Below are 26,211 nucleotides of genomic sequence, written 5' to 3'. Positions count from 1 at the left end.
TACAGTTTGTAAACTGAGTTGTTTATTAGTACACTCTCATTTAACGTCAGAATAGAATAGTGCAGACTATTAACTAATGACATAAGCAGGTCCACAGCATTCAGACATAACAAAAGGAAGAGTCCACAAAGTTTACATCACATTTGAGAAAATAAAATACAACCCACCTTGAAAAATACAAAGCTTATCATTTTGCTGTCTGACAATCAACTAATTGGTTCAAATCTCCAGAAAGAACAAAACATGTTTAGACACAGGCTATTCTAGTTCTTTTATTTTATAAAAGATACAAAATTAGCATGGTGTGCTATCGCAGAATGGGGATACCATTTAGTAAATGTACTCCACCCGCACACTTTGTATTTTAGCTTGTGGTCATGAAACCTTTGGACAATTGCACGATGGCACCATAGTACAATATTCACAGTTGTTGTGGTCTGAGAAGAAGACAGGCACAGTTATCCATCAATTAACATACATACAAAATATAAGACAGCAACATCTCCTCCCATGGCTTGGTAGAACTGGCAATAGGTCTCCGGGTCAATATAAATTGCTTTGTTGACAGATTCATGGCTCTATTTTATTTACTAAGGGAACAGTGGGTGTTCCTAGCAAACATATAAAGGTGATTACTACCTTCCATAAACAGTTAGCCAGCTGAAATGTGCTAACAAATGCATTAGCAAAAAGGACTCCTACTGCTCATGTTATAATTAACTGATTTTCATCTCATTGCAAAGCTCAAACTCAATATACTTAAGAAATGATTAATTGTATTTGGAAATACAGTTTGTCCCTCAATTTCCCAGGCTCTCGGACTTCAGAAAGCTTCATTTCAACATCTTATTTATGGATTCTTTCAATTTCAGGTATTTAACCTATATGCTGGATTCCAGCACTCCCCCACCCACCCCAAGAAGTTAACACAGCTGTACAGTTTTGAAAAGCCAGTCACTCATTTGAGGCCCAAAAAGAGACAGAACGACTGAGATTCAACAATCTTGGCCTATGCAACAACAATCACCTGTGTGTTTTACAGTGAATAATGAGGTACATTCAAGCAGTCTGTCTCCCCAAACAGAAACACTGTAATCGTGGGACATCTTCTGAGTGTTAAGACTCATCTGACTACTGCTTAGATATTGTTTCTCTATCTGGTCCATTTTAAACTTTAATATGTTTTTTTTACCAGATCTACACAGTTGTCCCATTTGAGCTTCCAGATAACTCCTGCTGCGTTTTTCACAACACTGCTTGCATCAGACCAATTTTAAAAACTGGATAATCTCAGAGGAGAAGCAGTGCCAGAAGGGGGAAGTCTGAACTCAAATAGCTCAGTAGCAATAAGCTACTAAAGGAGCTAATCTAGCCTCACAAATTTCTTATCACATGGACTTTTTCTCTACACTTCCTAGCATGAATCATCCTTTAAATTTTTTTTTTTTGCTACTGTGTTTAAATTATTCATTCATTAATTTGTCTCCTGCAAGAATAGAAATAGCATGAAAAAAAGGAGTACATTATTCCAAAATTCAGAATCACACAGAACAATCACAATTTATAGAGGTAAGCATAGCAAAACACCAGTATTACTGTCAAATTCATTAACACATTTTCTTAGTACGAGTGCTTGTCCTTTTATGTATCATCTTCCAACTGAAACGAGTGGGATAAATTTTTACACTTGGGCATGACATATTTCTGTCATGTAAAATACTGGATATGCAACTTGTAAGTCAAGCTTCACTTTTTAGATGCATGTTTTAGTCTTAACCCTTTTAAGCAACTTGATTTTTTTTTTTTCTTCAAGTAAAAAGTTTCTTGCCACTTCTCTAGCCCATAGGGTTGGGAAGGACTTCATTGTCTAGTCCAATTAGCCAGCTAAGAATAGCATTTCCTTCAATCTACAGAAGCTTTATTTCACCTTTTGCTGAATTCCTCTAGCAACAGTGATTCAAGTCTCTCCCTAAATCAAATAATGTTCTCATTAAAAGCTGAACATAATGTTGTCTTTGCTTTTAAAGGCCTTGCACTAGGGTATTAAATACAGAAGTCCTCTGGCACTTGACAGGAAAATATGGATTTGCTGAAATTTCCCTTCTCAAAGTCTTCCATAGAATGAGTATAAGCATAATTGTTTTCACTAAGCACTTATTTGCACCTTTTAACACTATGATTTCAGTGGCTCTATTTGTAGAGTGTGATACTATTCAGCCTCAATAAGAGTATCAAATCTGGTTTGCAGTTATCTGAATTTTAAATAAATAGTTTAAAATAAAACTATCCTGTTGCAGTGTGTGTAACAAGGAGGAAAAGTGTATGAGATTCTCTTTGTTGAGAATTTTACTTAAACTTTATCAATTCCCCTACAGCTTTCCTTTTCTGTTCAGAAGCAAAAGAAAAGAAACAACTGAATAATTCAATTGTTTCAATTGAATTGAAAATATGCACTTAAATATATGCACTTCAAAACTTGTATTGAGGAATGTCTTTACAACCAAAAATAATCACGCTTGCATGAGTATAATAACCAGACATTTCTAACACAGCAATCGGGACTGAAATAATTAGCATTGTTGACCCAAACTGAGAATAGTAACCCTACTCGGCTATTGAAGTTGACCTTCATTTTTGTAGGACAAAATCTCTATCCCACAGAATTAAGCTGTGAAATAAACAAAACCCAGATGCTTGCATCTCCCTTGATAAGATGAAAAGCAACTGGTTGACTTGAGAAGGGTCTCTTCATAGCAACAAGGACTATTTTTGGTTTGTTGCTCTGTTTTCCCTTACTGAATTCTTAGTYTCTAGAGATTACATCACCAATTCACAGGAAGATGCTATTTCCAAGGTTACATCTGTTTCTCCATGATTTTCACATTCTCTTAAGTAGTACAATTCCTTAATCTTATGCAAAAGATTTTCAGTCTATAGTCTTCCCTTCTTCCAACTGTGCATATTAAATTCTCTTTCCTCAGTAAGATGGTATCAGTAAAATTTGGATAATATCCATGGAAATTCTGATGGCARTAAAGATATACTGTATCAGTGAAACTCCAGACAGATACATTTTTGCCTGTAAAAGCAAAGAAAACAGGTTTTAGAAGAGCATTTATTAAAAGGTAAATCAATAGCTATTTTCTCTTGTTCTGCAGCTACTTTAAAAGTTGACCAAATCTTCCTTCCATAGATAATCCTTGGAGATGCTATTTTTCAGTAAGAAATCTTTAGATACAACTAACGTCTTATTTTACACTAAGTCTGACTATCGCACTCATGATACATTAATAGAGGACAGGATAAAAGACATCACTCAGAAGAAGTCTTAATCAACATGCTATTAAGAAACTCTGGAGTAGTGTTAAGCCTAACCCTGCAGTAGATCATTATTTTTCTTGAAAATTGCATAAGTGTTGCATGCTATTTGTAACAGACAAGAAAAACATTTATCTGTAGAACCACAAAGTGTATAATGTGCAGTAGATACTGCAAACTCAGAACAATTTTTCCTTATCTGTAGCTGGATGTTGTACTTACAATTGTTCATTAGAACGATCACCCACACTGCTCCTGAAGAAGTGTCTCCATTATTTTAATACCCTGAAAAAAGCACAAATAAACGCCTGTTTTACACACAACGTAAGTATTTCATACACCAGAAAGAATATCCACACAACATTCCAGTAAAGTCTCCTAAAAAAATTAAGCATTTTATGATCCAGTCCTAACTCAGTATAGTTCTCCCTGCTGCCTGGAAGCCACAGAGAATGCTTTGATGGAACAGATTTTTCAGAAGGGAACCTGGAGAGGACAAGAGACTGCTACAGTTTGCAGGCAGAGCTCTGTTCCACGTTACAACAGAGCACTTGATTTGGTCACTTGTTTTATTCCAGTTCTACTACCAGCTTGTTTGGACCAAGCCATCTCTCCTTGCACCTGAATATACGGAGATACCATCACTTGTATTCTTTGTAAGCAATTTGGCCTCTGAGGATGCAAGGTCTACATAAAAGCCAATTACAATTATTTGTAATGAAGCAAAGGAACATTGAACAAAGTCAAAAATATCATAAGAGGACCATGAGTGTATTTCTTCTCCAGAAGTGATTTGCAAAGGAAAGAGGAACTACAAAATAATAAGCTGCTATTAAAGCAAAATAAAGGATGAATCTGGACTTTTTTCCTCACTCACTGCAGATTAGTCCCAGTTTCTAGAACATGAACTAGTTATCAGCTAGCAACAGCTGTTCAAGTGCAAACTACCAAACTATTTACAACAGAGCAGACATTTAAAAAATTGGGGGAAGCTTGGTTGGTGCCAACAGTTCTTCTCATATCAGGGCTAGAAACTGTTCCAGAGCAAGACATATGCGAGTCTGACAGCTGAAAAGGGGTTTAATCTTCAGATCAAGCAGAGTCTTTGGACCATAAGCAATATTCTGTTTATTCAGACTTTTATCAGTAATAATCAAATGCTCTCCTGACYCAAATCAAGTCACCCCCTTGGAGAGTTAACATGTCATGGTTGATGACACATTACTTTTCATCAACTTCTTCACAAAAGGAAGAGAACAGATGGACTTTAGTGTATGCCCTGCCTGATAATCAGTATAGGTTGTTGTAGTTTGGGAATTGTTCTAGTACAAGCTGAGCGGTGGAACAAAGAGGACAAAAGCAAAACACTCTGAAGATACTTGCACTTGGCTTCTGTAATAATGGGAGTAAAAACTCACACTAAAGTATTTATCTTTTCACTGCATCCTGGCAGTCTACTATTATCTGTATTTTCTAAGCAGAGAACTGGAACAAGGGGGGGAAAATGGTGATAATTTCTCTAGAGCGAAAAGTCCCAAAACACAAAAAACTGCTTAACAGTTAGGTTGGTAAATGCAAACTGAGTAACTCGAGGTCAAATCCCAGGCAAAGTACACAGCCTGTAACTTCTCTAAAAAGATTAGCAAGCCAAGAAAAAGGCTGTCATCCTGTATATAATCAGACTTACCCAAGTGTGCAAAAAGCTATAAACTACTTTGTCTCCACTTAATCTCATTGTGAGTTATTTAATTCACATTACTTAGCTCAATTTAGAGCATCTCTCTCTCTTCCTCATGGCGGCAAGTTCTTTCTAACGCAAGGAGCTCCCTTTCCACCACTRTCCCAGAGATATCCATAAATTATGAACAATGCCTTTATTTAACAAAATGATCAGCTATAAAGTTTTTCTGCTGAAGCAACATAGAGAGGCATTTCATTCTTGACAGTTTCCAAGTATTATTTTTCTCTATCTTGAAATGAATTCAAGTTGAAGGTTCACTACAAAGTGAGAGAGAAAGTTTCTATTTGGTGAAAAGCAAAAACCATTGTCACTATAGACAACAAAATCTAATCTATCCATTCCCCGTCCCCTGCTTTTTGGCTCTGTGTACTGAAATTGTAATCATTTGCCAAATCCTACTGTTAATCTTTGGTCAGATCTTATGGACATTCAACTGAAGGAAGCTTGGAGTTTAGCTACAACCTGTGTGGGGCTAAGACTTACCCTAGTATGTTCTCTGTTTAACAGGATAAAAGAAAAAGGATTTCTCAGTTTGAGTCACCATGGGGGGGAGGGGGGGGGCGGGAAGGGATGGACGGACAATTAACTTTAACAAATAGTTCAGGAGAACATCTTTTCACAACTCTACATAAAAATGGGATGAGATATTTTATATCTATTAAAAAATAGTTAATCTTTCATGGCTATTCTTTGTAGAAGGCAATAAGCCAACTACCTTAGTCTATCAGTCTAAATCAAACATGCCACTGTTGACAGAATAAAGCACTAATTGACATAAGTGAAGACTCAGAGGTTTGCCTAGGGAATTTAAAAATGTTATTTATTGAATCAATTCTGTTCACAGTGTGACAACTATTTTTCTTTTTTCCTCCTCATAGCACTTCAGACTTTTAGGCAAAATGGTGTTGAGGAAGAAAAGGGGATTGAGGGGGGGAAGCTACTAAATGAATGAAAATACAGAAGGGCAGGTACAAGTCATTACCCGGTATCTTTTCAGTGAGGAACAACTAAATCAAAGACTAATCAATATATTTCTTTCAACTAAAGTTCAAACACTTATATCTCAGCCCCAGGATATCAGGCTTAAAGGAGCTAAATTTACACTACTTAAAGTGCAATAATGCACTTGAAATGCAGAACAAACATTGCCTACCCATTAAACTCTCCACCTTTACAGCTACAACTTAAAAGCTTATCTGATTGCCAAGCCATAGAACGGGTTTATTTTTCAAAGGTGGAAGTATTCTGCTACTGTAAGAAGCTATCCTGCTGAAAGTGTCTACGTATTTCTGTACCTATCGGTGTAATACCCCACAGTACTCAAATGAGCAGGAGTCATGTGGATTCCTAGTTCAGGAGTGTGTGTTTATAGGTAGCTGCTTCTCTGACGAGTGCCAGCTTGTCCCCTCACATTGCCACCTCCTACTTTTCACATGTACCCTTACCTCACCTGAGCCTCTCTGAACACACGGATGGAGAAGTGCTCTCCTGGCAGGATTCAGGAGATAAAGTAGGAATAATGGTTAGGCTTTGAAAGTCTTAACATCCTTACTTTTTCAACTGCTAATAATACCAGGCGCAAGTAAAGCATGCCTTTTTGATCAAATGGTTAAGAAGAATGCAAGTCAGGGTCTGGATGATGATTAAGCATTAATGAGTTGTTCTATAAGTCCTTTTCCAATACAGAAAAAAAAGCCATTCATCAAAAGGGTAAAGTGACCATCCTTAGTAAGAGATTGAAGATCATCTTCAGATTTCTGCCATGTGCCATTCAGTTAGCCCTAGACAATGGACAATTCTGTATGAGTAAATCTTCCATTCAGCCCTAACTTTGGGAACACAGTAAACCAACCACAACGGAAGCTTGGAGAACATTCATGAAGCATTGTCATTCATCCAACATACATTATTTTAAACCGTTCAAATAATATCTTTATATTACTATTTAAACAGAGTTGGGTAAAAGTGTTTCTCAAAACTACTCTATGGTCAAGCCACAAGAGAAATCCCAGTCCAGAGGCTTAAAAGAAATCAAAGGCATAGATTCAGCTGCTACCTGAGAAAGACTGTTTTTACACAGGGGGAAAAAAAAAAAACAGATAAGTCTGCATATATGTATGTCAGATCTGTTTTGTTTGGACTTTTCTTCTCCACAGATCAGCAGACATAGCCAAAATTATTAAAGGATTTCTAATGCAGCATTGTACAGACACTGTGAGCTAGTTTGTTTTATCTGCTAGCTCTGCACTGTCATAAACTTGCAAGACGTGTAGGGTTTCATTGCTCCATAATGACTGCTTGCAGTAGCATAGCTGGGGTTTTTTTGTTTTTTTTTTAAAGCAGCAACAAACGGATCTTATAGTTTATCAAGAATAAGCAAAGGAACAAATCCTCATGATGTGGTTTGAAATACATTGCTATCTGCAATGCATGGAGCATGGATTCCAAAATCAGATTCTACAGAGGGAATGAGAGATTACAGCTGTCAACTGCCCCTTGGAAGTGGAGAGTCTCAAAATGGTGTTGCAGAAAGGAGTTAGGGCGCTGCCCAAACTCTACACTTGAATACCCACTGACTTCAATGGGAGAAAAGACAGGACACTACTAAGGACACACACGAAACAAAAAACAACCCCCTCCCACCCCCCCAAAACCCAGCTACCTTTAAAAATATTGACCACTTGGACCCCATGAATAATTAAAGAATAGCATAGGGCATGATTTGAACTGTAGACTTTTAAGTTCATCTGAAAACTAAATTTTCCCATTAGATACTAAAAATGATAAACAATGGTAAATGTAGGCTAATTATAGTCTTGCACTAGATAAGATTCATGATCCCAGCTGTGAAAATGCCATCTTTTCAGGGACATACTTACACTTTCATTCATCTGATAAACAAGATACACACTGGGAAAAAAAAAATAAAAGCCCTCATTTATCTTCTCATCAAAAAGGTTTACTTAAGTATTCCATCCAGCGATTTCTTTTTTCTTTTCAGCAGACGTAAATTTATAAAAGCCTACAAGGAACAACCTGAACCCTCAAACCTCTCCAAGGCACAAACTTCCAGAAAATAAGAGTTCCATATAACTTCCTTTCCTGATGGATGCTTCAGGAGACATTGTTGTTACACCTAGTTTATCAATATGACATGACTTCCAGACACTAAAGGCCTTTGAACACTAATTCCTTTGGGATGCAGTACTGGATAACTGGATAGCTTTTATCCTCTTTCATAATTCTTATTGAAAGACAGAATTATTGAAGTATACAGAACTGCTACAGGGAGATTGACTGCGGCTATTGTAAATGTATCAAGCTGCCAAAAAAAATCTAACAATATTGAAGAAAAAATGTGTGACATGATGTAAATTCATGTTGACTACTTTTGACTGTTTCAGTGTAAAAGTGGTACAGAACTGCAAATTATTATTACACTATTAGCTGTTAAAATGGGACATTAGGAAGAAAAACCATTTCAATGCCATGGGGAAATCAGGAATAAGAATGAATTACAGAAATTGATGCAGTCATACCTACTGTGTTTTAAAAGCATATCTGCAATAAAACTATTACCATAATAAACCATAATTACCATAAAAACTAAATCCATTTTTGTTCTGCTTATTCTCTATAGAAAAAAGATCAAGTATTTTTTTCAATTATTAAAAGATTTAAAGAATCCAAATCTAAAATAACAATTTAATTTTAAGTCCAAATGATCTGGCAATTTTAAAAGATTTAGAATATAATCCTAGCAAGAAATTCAAGCAATAAGTAAACCTACCTTCTTCACACCTTGTTTTAGAAATGATTGAGCAAAAGCTTCCAATACACAGTTGAGCAAACCTGCCCCCGTAACTGATATTCTGCCTTTCTGTGTGAAGTCTGTCCTACAAAACAGGAAAATAACACCATTTTATTTCTCTGTCTGCTTAGTAAACATCAAATGTAAACTCTGCTTTAGAAAGTTATTTTGATACCTGAGTAGGGTATTAATCTGTTACACTCATATACTTTGTATGACAGCCTCAAAAACAATTTAAGGATACATGGTCCAGAGAAAAATACTACAGGACAAGTGCAGCTTTAGAAGAACACATTTAATATGGAAAAACGCCATTATCAACAGCTCAGTCTCCAAATGGAAAGGTGTATTAGATGGAGTCCCCCAGGGATTCACCATCAGTCCAGCACTAGTCAGTGTCCTCTAAAAGGTCTGGATATTGGAACCAGGTGCATGCCGCAGCTTTCATCTGCAGGCGAACCCAAGTGGGAGGGATAAAAGTCACGCTGAAGACACGCTAAGAAGCCAACATGATCTTAGCAAATTCAGTCTGAAGGGACAGGATTCAGTAACCACCAGYGCAATTTGTTCCAGTTAGCCAAGAGCAAAGACTTGGAAGGGTTTGGGAGGGTAAGCGGTCAACCACTACAGAACTTGGCATAAAGGGAGCTGGGAACTGTTGAGGTTCTCAAGCTCAGAAGCTATTCAGTACYGGCATGCTGTTGAGAAAAATACAAATGTACCAAGATGCAGAAGCAGCAGTGTAACGGGAGGATGTGTAGCAATCCTCCTCCTCCTGTAACCAGCACTGCTGAAGGTTCAGCTGGATACTGCTGCAAGAAAGATGAGAGCTACCTGGAAAAGCCTGAAGAGCACAGCGACAAAAAGAGAAGTCGAGAAGACATCGCATATGAGGCGAGACTGAATCAGCAAGGTGCTTTAGCCTAAAGACAACAGAAGGAACACAACAGCAGTCTTCAAATACATAAAAGACTACCGCAGAAACAGTAAGCTAAATTTAGGTAGTTTATATAAAGAGYGCTCAGGAAGTCATTCCTCTCAAGCTAGATAGGGACAGCGATAACAGTGAGATCTGACACGAATGACTTCCGCTGTGAGCACTGAAGCATTTATGTCAGCCTAGCATCATCAGTACCCACAGCAGGCCAGGGCTATTTATCTCTATCGATGCAATTTYGTAAGAAGAAAAACTCATGACATGCAAGTGAAAGATAGGGAGAACAAGAGAGGTTCCCTCCCCAACCACAGAACGGATGTCAGGAGTAAAAATCCACCATTAAATTTAGCCACTCTGGTTGGGATTTATTTATTAATTTTGCTGTTTCACCATTCTAAGAGACAAAAAAGGGAGGCTCAAGGAAAATATTGATCTYCGATTGATTTTCGTAGCACACAGCTGGCAATGCTGCATCGTTACAAAACAGTCACAGGGAGAAGTCTATTAATGAGATCCAACTACTAAATTATTGACTAGTTAAGTAYGGCAAATTTTGTCTAATTGTTTTCGTGACGGGAGTTTAATTAAAGTGTCTTTAGTATAAGTCTGGCAATATTCTTGTTCAGATAGCATCAAGGAGAGTTTCCAAAGCCTGCATGGCTTTCAAAAGTAAATTAAAAGTCACATTAAGTGCAAGGCCCTTCAACMGAGGGAGCTTTTCTATGGTAGCCTTTTTTTAATTCCTTATCTCTAGTTTAAGACATTTTTGACCACTACTCATGCACCATATGCTCTTCTTACATCAGGGAGACATTTTCTAATCCTGTGCCCACTACATGAAGAAAGAAAGGCTATTTCAGATCTCTCAAGCCTGTACGTATAAAGGAAAGCGCTCAGGGATAAAGGAAATCTGGAGACAATTATGGGATACAAAAATGAAACAGCAAAGACAATTCTGCTGCAGGGAAACCAGTGAAATCAAACAAAGGGGGATGGCRAATGGCACTGGAGACAAAATGCAAGCCATATGGGATTTGCCATTGCTGAAAGATAGGTATAACTTGCCTAGATGCACGGAAATATGCCAGTAGGTAAATTCCACATAGTTCAGCAAGTAACAGCAGGAGTTTTGCCACATTTGGCAGTACGTACAGAAGATTCTTCCCAATATCCTTCCCTTTAGAGTCAGTGCAGAAATTGCTCAGCTCAGCTGAGCTATTCAGTATATTGTGTGGGAAGCAAGATCATACCTAAAGTATGTAAAGCAATTTCATAGGCTAAGTGTATGCAAATTAGTCTAGAAATTTTCATTAATCCAAGCATGTGCACATGCAACCACAGGAAAAGGCTGATGTGATTCAGACTGGTTTGATATATCAGTAGTGAAAATTCAGACCCCAACAGCTCTTTCAGCTCTTCCTTCCAGCATGAATAGCCCAAGTGGAGTGCTGCAGGTATTACAAGTTAATCCAAATGCAATACCACAACAGCGCAATTAAACTACCCCAGTACCAGCATCAGCTGATTGCTCTCCGCAGACAAATACTGTCCAGGCCTGGACTCYGCACAGCTTGTGGTGCGGTACTGGATAGGGCCCATGAATGGTAAAGCCCAGCACGGAGGCCACCAAGCCTGAAGATCTGTTTGCTAGCAGAATACACGTCCTGCTCTTACAACAATTTTTCATTCCACTGTTCAGCTTTATCGCTTTTTGTTTCAGGAACATCAGGCTAGCATCCAATATTGTAACACAGGAGAAATGTCTTCCTCAGCCCAGCTGCTTATCCGAAGCACAAGGCTTGACAGTCCATGTAATTTTTGTTATGTTTGCACTGCAAATTTATACAGCTACACAGCATTTACAAAGAGAAAGAGCAGGGTGACAGCATTTGTGTTTTAGTCCCTTTTAATTTTAACAGATTATGGAAGTGCAGCTTCCAATACCCTGTTTACCTTTAGAGCAGCTAGTGAGCTGAAGACAAAAAAAAAAAAATCATTGCTTTGATGGTAAATGAAGACTGACAGTCTAAAAAATAAAAAAAAATAAATAGAAAAAAAGTAAAATCTCAAGTTTCACACTGAGTTGCAGTCTCAAAGATTTTTTTTTTTTTTAGCATGAAGAATACAAAAGGAAAGCCTGACCTGTGTGTTGAACCAGGTACTTTGAATTACATCCAGTAATTAACTTTATAACATATCATCCATCTGAAGTTAGGGTAATTCATATTAGCAATAAAGTTCACATTTTAATAGTGAAGGTAATTAGCCACTGAAACAACTTTACTAAGGTAAAGGTGGTTGCAGAGGATATTAAATAACTGGCTTTTTTTTCTTTCTTTCTTTTTAGRCGGCAAGATTMAATGTTTTTCTAAAACRGGAATTAATTCAAGGAAACCCAATAAAAAGWGTCATGAAGGAGGTCAGCCAAGATGATAACATAGGTACTTTCTGGCCTCCTAACATACAGATATGCTTCATCATGCCTTTTCAATGACTTATAATTTATTTCTGGTAATATTTGTTTGCTACTAGATACTTTCCAGACACGCTGTTTGGAAGCACCCACAATAATTCACTTTGAAAGAATATGTAGCACTTGGCACCACTGCATTCATATCTATCCAAGACAAAATAACTATCTAATTTTGAGAGGAAGAACTATGCTGTGGTTAAATGGACTGCTTGCGACTCAGGAAACATCAGTTCAATTCCCCCAGTTCCATTAAAGACATCTGGAAGGTCACAGTCTCCCTTCCAAGAGTTGCAGTTCTCTATCTGAAAAAAAGAAAAGCGACATAACTCCCAACCTCAAATTGGGTAAACCAATTCATACACTATGGATGAGGTTCTACCTAATGTAAGCCACTGGTCCCAGCAGGGACTGGATTCCCGGTGTGATTTCCTACAGCATATTTGTGTAAATTCATAGCAGCTGTGCTCAAGTCAGCAGTTTTAGACAGTTGTAACTTCACCTAACACGCACAGAAATATTCTGGATCCCCATCAGCACCATCACTATCAAAATATGGCATCCCACCACTAGCACCTAGGGAGCTACGCAGGAAGAGAAGCAGTCTTGCAGCTCTCTTCTCTATTCGAAGATGCTAGTGCCTGTCCGTGTCCGCTGCTGAACCGGTTGTATACACTGGAGGCGCCAGGGGACGCAAAGGCAGTCAACCTGCTGGAAGAGCTGATCAAGATTCAAGCCAGCAAAGCAGCATGCTGCTTTCATTCATCAGTATCCTTAATAATGTGATGCTGAAGCTAATTAAACAAGCAAATATCTTGCTACAACATGCGCATGGTGCCTGGCTGACATGCAGAGTTCTGACCTTCTCTTCACACTTTTAATGCCCTGAAAAGTTGCACAAAGTTGCTATTGAAAACTACCCAGCAGTGCTTAGTAAGGGAAAAACAGAAACACCTTTTACAGGAGGTTTCTATCTTTACACAAGCTATCCTGTCTCATAATGCTGCTCTCTCTTTAGGGGCATAATGTATAATTTTGCCGCTAATCAGGATCACTTGAGTCTCCTCATTGTATGTTTCCTTATTTCTCTCCAGTGCAACTGTACATCATTAAATGTTATGATGTCCTTTGCATAATTCCTGTGTCTATTCAAATATAAACATCACTATATGCATACTACATGAGGCTGAAACTTTCATGCAAGACCTACTTGTTTTGGCAGCTAGCATTTGTTAAATAGGATCATAACATTCCTGAAGAGGTGACAGCAGTATGCACAGGCAGAGCCAGGTTTGGTTGAATCCAGCTGTCTGGGGTAGTAAAGCTGAGGTCCATGGGATACTACAGGTATCTAGTATAGCTGCTAACCTTCATCAACAGCTACCTTATCTCCAGAGGCACCGTCATCCCTGGCAGGCAAGTGAAAGCTAGTTTAAGTAAGCCTGCTGAGGTTGCAATCACACAGCTACTGGCAGCCCAGATACACCTTTAATTTAGCTGCTTCTCCACTTTCCTGATTGCCACAATATGCTTTAAGGCAAGAGTGAGCAGTAATCACTACTGAGGTTAGACAGCTCTCCTGCTCCAGTCYCAAGAAGCAGAAGAATCATGCTGAGGGCAACATCTTTTCTAAACTGAAACTGAAGAGCCTTGAAAACAGAGCTTAAGTGACTGACTAGCTGAAGTACTTAGGGTTTCTACACCAAAAGAACCAACATCCACAGTTGCAGTCTAATTCTGATGCGAGGGAAATTTTTGTCTTCCCCAGATGAAGATTTAGGTGAGGCTCTAAGCTTCCACTCTCAGAAGCCTCAATAAGGCCTTAACGTAAGGCTGGAGGATCCCAGCAMACTGAAACAAAATGGTTTAAAAAGCAAGAAAAACATGTCCTCTAACAGCTAAGTCCTAGCCTGGGGCTTTCAAGAATGCCTAAACCACAAGGAACTGAAGTTTGTTTGTTTGTTTTCCTTAACATCCTTAGAGCTTTCAAAAGAAAATGGACCTTGCCAAACCGCCCCGACATGCTTCCCAGGGAACACGACAAGGCAAAAGTAATGACTAATTACAATGGACACCAGAGCAAAGTAAGAATTAATGGGAATCTGTGTTCCGCTCTGCACGAGCTTCAATGTCTATTTTCCCAGGAAAAGTCCTAAAATAGCTTATATCTTTGGTGTAATAGTGGGCCAAACACTGGAGAAAGAAAATTGTTTGGGAGCGCGTACGCTCCATGCCAGTGACTGGAAAGCAGGAGTTAGCTCACAATTTTATGCTCCTGGACAGGCATCTGTTGGCAGACGTGAGGGCAAAATGAAAGCTTTGGCTACGCCTACTGTGCAGGAACAGCAGGCTAGCATGCTATGACACAGAGAGAAAATTAATTTGGGGCAATTATTTGTGCTCTAGCCAGAGAGCCTAAGCTACAGGGCATCTACAGTTGCTGGTTTAAATGCTGTGAAGACATACCAAACAAAATCATCATCCAGACCCCTCTCTTTCCAAGCATTCAAATGCAACAGAAAACAAATTTTCAGGGCTACAAAGCCGCAGCAGCCAACTTGAGCAGGTGCATACACACTTCTGTATTCACAGGCCAGCACTCACCAATTTGGATTTTCCAAGCTCTCCCTGAAGACGGATTCCTCACTTAGAGACGCATACTGTGTCCACGTAAGACAGTGAGTTTTCATAGACATATTTCTTTTCCGCATATTAAGCCAAGATTCCTCTTCTAAGTAGATGTCAGACACTTTTAATACGCTGACCTGGCAAGTAGAAGAATTATAACTTTGAAAGAAACTGTTTTGAGGGTAGGAGCACTTCTCAATATTTTGAATATATTACTAGCCTCAGATGATAAAACTGAGGTTTAAGGAAGAGTCACCTGCGTTTAGCCCCAGTGCGAATGGTAAACTTCGACAGCAGCTACTAAAGGCCATGCAAGTGCTCAGAGATTTACAGAAATTGCTCAGTCCCCAGCCAGACTTCCAAGACTACTAAATGCTAAGTTACCTGAATCCCTTCCTATTTCCTGTCTTGCTGTTGATGGCCTATTTAAAACAATGAAGGATAACAGAACCCATTTACCAAGAGCTACATGCAAAACACGGACAAAAACTGCCAGCCAAAACACGAAGGTGCAACCAAAGCGTTCACCTCTGCACCATCCTGTTACCAACCTTTCGCCCAGCCCGAAGGTTACAAAACACTAAGGCACTGCGGGCTTTGCAGCGATCCGTCCCCCGCTGCCAGCGGGCACAAGGCTACATAACCTGCCTTCATTCGCAACGAACCCATCACACTCTTTGCAAAACAGATTACAAAATCATAGTCAAAACACCAACTATAGCTCCCTTCTTCAGTTCCTGCGCTGAAAGAAATCTCCCTCAGGCAGGCCTTCTGCTTTTAGAGCCCACTTGTCAAACTAAATGACTTATCTAGCACGTGTGGGCTAAAGAAGGGATGAAAATCTCACCATTAGTTTATTTTACATTCTGCATGTATAGGACATGATATGTTCTCCTTGGTGGATGAGGCTTGAAAAAGAAAAACAAATATTTAGAAGCATAAACATACAGTATCTTGAGTACCAGGAAAAAAAGGTACATATTGTTTTTTAAGCATACAAGCTGTAAAATAATACAGTTATTGAACCATGCATGAACATAAATATACTTTTCTGTACATAGACTATCTTATGCAACATACTCTACTACAAAAAAAGTAACAAATTAGGGCTAATTCTCATTGCACAAACTGTAAAGAAAGGACTGCCACAAAGAGAGACACAGAAGATAAACAATAAGGGGTTGCACATCCCAATGCTTTACATTTTCTACAGCCTTTAAGGATTCGCGCCTTATCTTTTCTATAAGGATACTATGCTGTATTTAAGTTGCAACATGCTAATTATTTTTATTCTCTTTGAATTCATTTACAGAATGGTTTTGTAAGAGATTACAACCCAATGTATTCAGAAGTCATGGATCAGACATCCAAAACACATGAGATCGGCTTAGAAATAATTGCCCAGTGTATATTATCAGCCGCCTTCTTTCTGAGACTTTATATGCATTTTCTCCCCTCTGAGATCCAGGAGATTGGACTTTTATAAGAATACCATGAACCATACAAAAACCGTGAGAGCTGACAGCAACAAGACTGCTATATCGGAATGGAGGGAAACGCCTGAATTTTCACCGTGGCCCATCCCCAGCAGGCACGGGGGCCGGAGCCCAGCACCACGCCAATGGCAACGACAGCATCGTCGCGGGACGCCTCGGAGGGCAGGGGCGCTCGCGCGCTGCAGAGGCGGCGTTTGGCCGCGGCCGGTGCCGGGGCAGCCCTCCTCGGCCTCGCGGGACGAGGCAACGGGCCGGCCGGGCCCCGCAGCGAGGTCCGGCCCCCGGCGGCCAGCTGCCAAGGCCTGCTGGAAACACTGACTAGATGCATCTTTACGTCACGTTTCCCCAACACCCATGCATTGCTTTTACAATGGCATAACTCGATTAAACTTCTCTAGGTAGTTACCTTTCTTAGGATTTCAGGAATTACATTCTGACACGTTGCAATTCTCCTCCGGTAAATAATCCCTGTAGACAAATCTGATGATAAGAAGAAATCAGAAACTTACAGCAGCAAATATTACCATTTATCAATAAAAATAAAATAGTTGGAGGACTTGCAGGAGACCAAATGTGCAAGCAGAAATGCTGGCAAATTAATGGTACATCGTGATTTTTTTTAAAGTATAACCCAGTATTTCTTCTCCTTTGCCAGACAGAAGGCTGTAAACAAGACTGTTACTGGCATTTTGCACTGTGCCTCAGGAGGAGGGTATCTGCATCCATCACTACTATCCAGCCCCCTTATCCACCCAAGAACAGATGGTGTGGCACAAATATTTTACTGGCATTTACACTAGTACGTGTGAGTAGCAAAGCGCTGCACGCAGAGCCGCTCTCGGCCTCCACGTCGAAGCCCATGCCGAGCCCAGCACGCACTCCCGAGGCACCCTGCTCTCTGCGGTACTGCTGGACGTCGACCGGGGCGAGGGAAAAGCACAGGCTCCTGAGCTACTGGACTGACACACAGGCTCAAGGTTTGCTTTGTTTCCATCCACACCCCAATTTATATTCTCAAGCACCTTCTCTGGGCAAACATACTGCGTAGGAGATTTGCAAGAGAGTCCTGTCTCATTACACATTTATTTTTGTATTGAATTGGACCCAGTGACAAGGACAAAACTATCTATTAGGAAGCAAATTATAGTTATTTAGTATCTCCAAAAAGTGTCTGGCTTTTAGAATCACTTTGCATTTTAATATTTAATGACCTAGATCAAGAGCAGAAGCCTCACAATGCTCTCAAATGAGAAGCCAGCTGGCAGGCAGCCCACGTTAAAGACTTCCCAGAGATAAAAGAGTACCTTCCCAAACAGTACTGTTTGGTAGGATCTGTGAAATGAAAACTTTATGGGGTTCAGTTTTCAGAACTCTAACACACACATCACATGAATGGTAATATGAAGTATCTCCATGCAATGTAGAGCAGAAAAAGCATTTTCCAGAACGAGTGGTTTACTGCATTTGAAAAAAATTGCAATGGCAGTGTTAATGTTCTGTTCTCTTGAAACTCAAGGCAGCCTCAATAACAACTTGCTTAGAAAGAGAGCATAACCCCAGAATTAAGAGCCACCATCAAGCCTAAGCTGCAAGACAGAAGACAACTCTAAATGTATGATAAAGAGCATCCATGAGCGCTTGGGACTAACGCTTCAAGTCCAATAGCTCTTATCTCATCCCAAATGAGATTCTGACTACAATTCCAGTATTTGGAAATATGGCTATTTCCACACAAAGTTTTACAGTACTTGCTTCCCATATGGCAGCATAACTGTTTAATACATAGTCTCCACAGGCATGTTGCTTTAAGTGCCTAATTGCAAATATCTGTTAAATTGCAAACTTGGCAACTGGAAAACAAGAATCCGTGCAGTATCAGTATCCTTGTCTGACTGATGTGCTCCCACCTGAGAAGATWTTTTTTCCTGTCAATATCATGAATAAGCGGCAAATGGTGAAAACCAATTTTCAGTATTTCAGGAATTCTAATTCCGAAAGCAACAGACTGAGGATCTGTGTTCACTTTCTGACTGTTAGCGTCCCACAAGGCAACTGGGCAAATACTGATTCCCGGAACTATTTCCTCATCTGTAAAGTGGGAACAGGACTATATCCCTCCTTCAGCAGGGATCATGAAACTGAAGCAGCGAAATGTCTGAGGAGTGCCTGGCGCTGATCCATAGCTCGCTATAGTTAATTCCAGAGGCCTTAAATCTGATCCTTCGAGCACTGCAGATAGAAATCGTCACAGAAATGTGAAGGACACATACAACAAAAGAAAATACTACAGAGAAACAAGGCAAATCATATCTAAGAAGCTCAGAATAAGCTGAAAATTCAAATACTTAATGCAATTAAATGCTCTGGGGAGAARGTTTAAAGTTTTCTTGCTCCTGCTCGTACAACACCCAGCATGCTGGAAGCCCATCCATGTCTGCAGTGCCACCTTCCACTGAAACACAACTGTTTAATAATTAACCTTAAAGGTTATGAATAATCTTAATGATCTCTGCAAGGAAAGTGAGCCAGCTTACCTGTTTTCTCTTCCACTGTTTCTACAGCTGTGACGTGTTTCTCCATGGGACTAGGATACTGGGATGAAAATGCAGAGTGTAAACATTACCATTTGTCTACGTGGGCAAAAGAAAATTGCTAACAGTCACAGATAGTCAAAAGCAGTTTCATAGCTTCTCTTCACAGGTAAGAGCTGCTTTACGTTACCAATCTTCTAATTAGCTAAAAGGTAGAATTTAAAATGTTTTATTGAACGTACAATTCTAGTTTATAGCAGTAATATTAGTTTAGCTATTGGGAAAAATAAAATCAAAAAACAAACAACAGAAAACCCACAACAGTGCTACAGAAAAACTGCTTGAAGGGGAGATTTTAGCTCCTCTGCAACACACAGACACCTTCCAACAGAAGTAAAGTGACATACATAAACGCTAAACTCTCACCAACGCTATCATATTTTTCAGTTGGGAGCTAACCACAGCTTGCAGCAGTTTGGCAGTCCCAAATCCYGTCGTGCCGCACTCCGCACAGGCGAACGGCGCCCCGAGTTTCTGCAGCAAGCTGCCCGTACAGCTGCTAAGCACGTTACCGTACAACCCGTTTCCTGAGGCAAAAAGCAGGAAAGCTACTGTAGAGCGTCACCTGAACGCAGAATATTGTATGCAACATCTCACTGTCCTGCGGCCGTTTCTAGCAGAACTTGACTGCAGGCTGTCACCTGCGATCACGGCRCGCAGGTCCGTGTTGGCAAGGGAGCAGCACGCTGCTCTGCTCCGCTCCGGAGGAGGCCGGCTCGCGGCAAGAACGAGCAGCTTCCCACCGCCTGCCCTGCTATGGATAACCTCCCTCCTTCCGCCTAAGCTGTTCCAAGGCTGAAAGAAAGATCGCAGAACGCAGATTATAGCCCCAAGTCCCCCACTGCACATGAACTGCACAGAAATCGTGTAGGTTGCCCGTAGGAGAATAACCTGTGCTGTAAGAAATCCACATATGAGAACAGGACTGCTAAGGAGTCAGATGCCGTTTTGGGACGCACAGGATTCCCCTGGCTAGAGACGACACCGAGGGGGCTACAAGGACTGGACCGCCCATGATGAAAAGCAAGTAACAGTCACAAGAATTATGAAATATAAAATTTAAAGCACAAGACACCAAACTCGAACAATAGTCAAAAATTACTGCAACCGCTGCGTTAATGCAGGTGCCAGATTGAAGAAATACTGAATACCTGATAAAGATTAACGATAAACAAAAATATGAAGCATGAGCAAAGATGGGAAAATTGCATTTTAAGACTAAATGAGTTTAGGCAGCGCAATTATTATGTGCAATAATAGCTGCTCTAAAATTCTGATTTAAAAGAATCTTGGGTTCTGAGCTAAAAAGATCTATAATTCCAGAATAGGCTGTTCTATAATCCAGCTCTACTATTTCTTCCTGCTGCAGAATAAAAGTTGATTAGAAAAAAGTGCAAGGTTTTCAAGTCCTATTCTATGCAGAAATTGGAGGCTTCTCTACAACACGCTGCTTTGAAATGGCAGTAGTGGTATAATTACATTATCAACGTAACTTACACTCTGTAAGGCCCAATAGTGTGAAACAAAGAGCCATTTACATAAATCTTTCACTAAATAGCAGGCTCTATTACCCAAGTATTTAAACAGAAATAGACTCAATTTCCTACACAGCAGAGTAAAAGAAATAACGCTAAGAGCCTACAAGCAGATGGAATGGCTAAGAGAGTCTAACAGCCACAGAAATAGGCTTTCCAGCCAAGCACAGCCTCCCTGCACGGTTTCCAGTCCCTGAGGACGTTAAAGCTAACAGCAGCACAAAGATCTCAGCCTGGCTGTTACTTCAGGCCTGCAGTAACTCAAGGCTCGGTAAAATTCCTCCCCAGTGCTACAGGCGCAGAAGTCCCATCCCTCCTTTGAAAGGCTGCCACAGCAAATGCAGACGGCCCCGCAGTCACCTCTTCCGCTCGGCGCTGCCTGGGCAAGGTCCCTGCATCGCAATTACTTTCAGAAGTGACACGTGACACAGACTCCAGTGTCCTCCTTCCCAGCTCCTTCTTTTGTGTCAGCTCACATGACGGAGCGAGGACTTCCAGAACTCCACAAAGCCTGGAGAGACGCAAGTGCAATTGCCTTTGAAGGCTCGCGGCATGACCAGATGCGTGCACTAACTGCTGACATACGCTTTGGTAGCACCACCACACCAGCAAGAACCTGACAGAGGATAAAGTCAGTCATTGACCTAATGAAGTTATAGTTTGCTATATATATATATATATATCTCAAATGAGCAAGAATTAGACTGACATATTTGTTAAGCATGAGCATAACCATCTCCTACAGTCAAGAGTGTCCAAGAAACCCAACCGCGGACACCAGTACCTGCTGCAGCCTTAACCCGTGGCTGCGCGTGAACGTCAAGGTCTCCCTCGCACGCCGCTCAGCTGCAAGTGCAATTGCTGGCCACGCACCAAAGAACGCGCTGAGCCAGGAGACAAGACACAGTGCCGAGACAAACAGGAGACGGGCTGCCGACCCGGTCTCATCACGCATTCCTGGGAGCTGGCAAGGTGAAGCTAACGTCCCCTCCGTCTGCTCTACCCAGCCGGCCCCGAAAGGGCACCTGCTCTTACTCTGTGGCACATCATTTGCCATGAATGAACTGCTTGAAAACAAGAGCAGCGACTGCTGAGAACAGGGCTTGAAATAGCTGCTTATTTTCTTGGTTTTACGCTGGTGGGACAAGCACACCAATAAACACAAAACTCGGAGCTTCTAGGATGGAAGCGACACGCTCAAAGCACAGGAACCAGTTGCAGCATCCCCAGCATCGCCGGGAAAGCAGGGAATGCCACCTTGTGGCCAAGCCTACGACGCGCCGCACGTCCCAGCAAGGGAGCGGGGCAGAGGACAACTCGGAGCGCTCAGCGCTGCGAGCGCGGCCCCACCGTCYGCACCGACCCGCGGGCCGGCACAGGCAGCGAGGGACTCGGCATCGCGGCCACGGTTCTCGAAACACAACGCCAGCGCGCGCCAAGACACGAGCCTGGCTCAGACAGTCCCGCTAGGAGGAGGCGAACGCAACGGTCTCCGTATCTGGGAAACGGGTGAGGAGAGGAGACACCAGGACCTCTCCCCTTCGCAACCATCATCTCTCCTTCTGCTTAAGGGTGATCTTCACTCCTTGTCTCCGTAAAATACTCCTCAGACTGCAGTGTTACCTAGATCTCCCGGTATATCTGGGGAAAGCGTAATTCAGAATGCTATTCTTTCTCAAAAAAGAAATAATTACCCGGATGAAGTGTGAGCATTTCTTTTAATTAAATAGTTCCAATGAGCTCCCGTAATAAATTTCTTTCTGGAGAGATTCGTTTATTTTAAAAACATTCGCCCCTCCATCATTCTGGAAAGAGCTCTGACAAATTACTAATAGTAGAAGCCCTGAGACCGATTTTGCCTTTAAGCTATCAACGTCTTTGGAATGACTTTTCCCTGCCCTGACTGATGATGGCGAGTGTTTCACGAAGACGTCAGGGTCCGTTCTACAAATGCAGAGCCAGAGACGCGGCGTCAGCGAGCGGCAGCGCAGAACCACCAAGACTCTGATGTCCAGAAAATCACCCAGCGTTCACAGCACCCGGGACGCCCAGGGAGCTGCAGGGGTTACGGCCTCGTGTCACCGGTCACCGAAACTGAGGCTCCCCGCTCCCCAYGTGCAAAAACCCGGCAATTAAAGTTCTAACGAGCCGCTCTTGTGCCCCTCTTCCTGCAAACATGTTGCTTGTTTCCTTCAAGGAACAACCAAATGAAGTGATCCCATTAGTCATTATTCTGAATCCAGGGAATTAAGACCCTGCCTCCCTTTCTCAACTGGAATGTGTAAGATTATTTATCAAAAGAAACAGTTTCTAACCACAGTGATATTTCTTATAAGTTATTTGAGGGAAATAACAAGCCTCTAAAAGTGGTGTCATGTTTAGCAGCAGAGAGAAATCACTGCAGGTTACACATAATGATTGGTATAAAAATGAAATATTTCAAAGCAGTGAAGGGCTGATTTTACATGCAAGATCAAATGGAGTCCACATAAATCAAAGTGACAGCTTCAAAGACTTGCAAAAAATAATATTTAAATTCATAAATATTCTGATTTTTTCCTTTTTAATTCAAACTAAATGAAACAGTGACACTGCAAAAAATCAGCTAAACCTTTCCTAATTCCTCCACTTGATTATTGGGTTGGAAGGATGGTGGTTGTGAATAAATGTAAATTTAAAAAAAAAAAAAAGTCTAGCAGATCTACTGTGCAAATTACTTTCCATGATAAAAATCAATAAATACTTAATGCTTTCACATACAGATACATTTATTTTAAATACAAATCAATTTGTCATACTTGAACTAAATGTCTGACTTGCAGTTCATGGGCTGGCTTTGAAATGCCACCTGCACCAACCTGGAGGCCACCACAGCGGAAATAACTGCCTAATACGGTACTTCGGAGCTCCCGCGCGTGGGCCAAGACCCGATCCGGCTCCGCACTGTACAAAGGCACAACAAATCCAGCCTTTCCGCAATCTAAGGAACGCGGCATTTCCGCCCGGGTGACACGAAGCCACGTGCAGCGAAAGGGCGACAGCCCAGCACTGCGCAAGAGACGTTAATGCTGCGGCTTCCGGTGGGACTTTTCTCACCTATTTTGTAGGCGTCTGCAGCGGACTCAAGGGAAAGAAAAAGGCCCTTCCGGCCACCAGTCACCCGGCCTGCTTAATGCATCCRCCAGGATGAATCCTGCCCTACCGGCGTCTGTATTAATTACGGAGGGAGCCAGGTAGACAGATGTCTACGCAAGGCCAGGTGACTCCAATCCTGGGATCGGCTCTAACCATTTTCGACCGATAAAGCAAACTGCACCCACTACTGTTGCTATATTCCACCGCTTTTGTGGGCATCATGTCCCCCAAACTAGACTGCATAAGTAAATGATAAATTTAATAAATACTGTAGTAGTAACTATAGTCCATACTCATGGGACTGTTTTCTTCATGGGAGTCCTGCAATGCTTCTTGGCTTTGACCCAGCTCTAGGATTTGGATCATGTTTCTTTGGAAACACATGGCAAAGTTGGAATATTTTCTAGCACGCTTTTGAACTGACATAATAATAACAACATATCCATCAGCACCTGCTGTAGAAAGCCGTCCACCTGATTACCGGCAATTTCCTACTGATTCCACTTAATGAATGCGGAGGGCTTATTTCTGCAAGCRCAGCGCATTTTTACGGAAGCAGGATGAAATTCTGCAGCACAGCACAGTAATTTTTTAAACCTAACATAAGAGATGATGCATAAGAGAGATGGGGAGGAAAAAAGCATACCGATTCTTGGTATAGACGGAAAGTAGATCCTATGATCAGATGTGAGAGCTCATAAGCAGAAGTCAGTACACGAAATGCTGGAGTACACGCAATCCATGGCACTTCGGTGAACCGGTAGGTGACTTGGCACAAACACGCCCTTGAAGAACCCCAAACGTTCTGGTTTTGGTCTCCTCTGAAAGCAAGTTTAGTTACACCTTCCCACCCTATTTTGCAACATAACAACATTCAATGGTTCAACTTGCAAAATTATGACAGAAAGAACAAGAGCAGGAACACTGAGGTCAATTTTAACTATGGGATTCATGAATAATGATGCCAACTGTTTCTTCAATCATATCAAATTCCTGGTTAGAAGCAAGCAACGCACTTCGCTGGCACATAGAAAAGAGGATTATTTTAACCTTTCTGCTCTGCGCTTCTGGCTGTCATGATTCGGTCACTACTCACCTCCCGCTGCCCTTCTCGAGCCACACGGAAGTACACTACAGAACACAACTGCTATTTGTGCTTCTCCTCTGGTTCAAATCTTTCACAATAAAAGGCACCAACTCTGCTTCTCCTCTGACCTCTAATGGCCAAATGCTCCAGAAAATCAACAAAAGATGGCGCCTGCCTTCTCTTTTCCAATTTGTTCAGAGGTTTCAAATTAATATTTCAAAGCACATCCATTAGTTAGCCGTAGTGCGGCAGACTAAAGTACAGGGTTAGTAAACACGACTGCTCAGGGCTGCCGAAGATATGGATCACAATTTCTGCAACAGGGCAATACCAGAAATGGCTTTTTTTTTTTTTAAGTCAGTAAATGCATTTTTGCAGAGTCCTCTTCTGGGCCAAGAAAACAGCTGCAGAAAATTAACAGAAACAGAGGAGAAATAGAAACACTGCAGACTAAGCACTTTTGTCTGTATTTGCGGCTCAAAGTTCTGGCACTTCAGCTTGTGAGAAAGAGATTTTTTTCCCCTTGAAAAACAATTTAACACGCGAGACATTTCCCGTTCTCAGCGCGGGACACAACATCACCACCGCGATTAAATTCCATTTAGCACTGAGCCATCGCGCATCAGAAAAACGCACGTGGTTCCTAAGAACAAAAACAAGCGGCCACACGTTTTAGGGACTCGTTTGTCACATCGGTCACTTCTCGTGAAAGGGACTTCCAGGATGGGAAGCTGATCCCGCAGAGCGCAGCTCCAAAAGTCCCGTGACTTCAGCGAGCCCAACGTCGCCTTCACAAACCAGAGAAACTTATGTTATTTCTCGGCCGAAGAGCAACGTGTTGGCTTCCGCTCCGACCCCAACCCAAAGCCTGATCCGATCCTTGAGGATCTGATGGTTTTTCATAAGGGTTTCCGGAGAGAGGGGCATCCTCTGCCTCCCGCGCCCCCGACCGCAGCGGCACGAGCGAGGCCACCGCTCCGGCGTGCTGTGGGTCCCCGCGCCACCGCGGGCCAGCGGAAACGCTGCCGGGGCGCCCAGCCGGCAGGGGAGCRAGGGAGCGAGCGGGGGCTCCCACAGGGAAGGGCCCGGGGGCCGCACGGGTGCGGGAAACCCAACGGAATTGGGGACAGGATGCGGCYATCGACGTCCACCTGCGTCAAGTTGTGCTTCCCACCCCTCGAGGCGAGCAGYCGGCTGCACACGCGCTTCAGCTTTCCCTCGGAGCGGCTCTGCGGAAGCGAGGCCTCTGCCAGGCGGCCCTGGAGCGCTGGCAGCCCGGGATGGGGCAGCGCCGCGCCGGAGAGGAGACCCCTTCCCGCTTCCCAGGTGTGTTGCGCCGAGGACGGATTCCCGCCTCGCCCCGGGACGGGGAGGGAAGGGGCCGCCCGGGGGCGCAGCGGGAGCCCGGCCCGCAGCAGACGAGCGCTCCCGGCAGGCGGCGCCTCCTCGCGCCTCCTCGCGC

General features: G+C 42.0%; 1 protein-coding gene across 6 annotated transcripts in view; it reads right to left on the bottom strand.

Moving 5' to 3' along the window:
• The window catches only part of PRELID2 (PRELI domain containing 2), a 26,590-nt gene continuing 379 nt past the window's right edge, over positions 1 to 26,211 (bottom strand). Inside the window, exons 1-7 of one of the 6 annotated variants that reach the window (XM_026063388.1) lie at positions 24,309 to 25,106; positions 18,936 to 18,993; positions 16,808 to 16,869; positions 14,882 to 15,042; positions 8,850 to 8,955; positions 3,541 to 3,603; positions 1 to 3,079 (exon numbers count right to left, since the gene is read on the bottom strand). In XM_026063388.1, the coding sequence (XP_025919173.1) occupies positions 3,559 to 3,603; positions 8,850 to 8,955; positions 14,882 to 15,042; positions 16,808 to 16,869; positions 18,936 to 18,993; positions 24,309 to 24,536 (660 nt within the window). In that variant the 5' untranslated portion in view covers positions 24,537 to 25,106 and the 3' untranslated portion in view covers positions 1 to 3,079; positions 3,541 to 3,558. Of the gene's footprint in view, positions 3,080 to 3,540; positions 3,604 to 8,849; positions 8,956 to 11,789; positions 12,583 to 14,881; positions 15,043 to 16,807; positions 16,882 to 18,935; positions 19,032 to 24,308; positions 25,123 to 26,211 lie in introns of those variants that run through there. The other 5 variants (XM_026063387.1, XR_003253094.1, XM_026063390.1 and 2 more) reach the window with 5 other exon arrangements.

Source organism: Apteryx rowi, unplaced genomic scaffold (assembly GCF_003343035.1).
Source record: "Apteryx rowi isolate R43461 unplaced genomic scaffold, aptRow1 scaffold_2, whole genome shotgun sequence".
NCBI classification, from domain to species: Eukaryota; Metazoa; Chordata; class Aves; order Apterygiformes; family Apterygidae; genus Apteryx; species Apteryx rowi.
The sequence above is the reverse complement of the archived record's forward strand: the minus strand, read 5'-3'. Positions and strand labels throughout refer to the sequence as shown.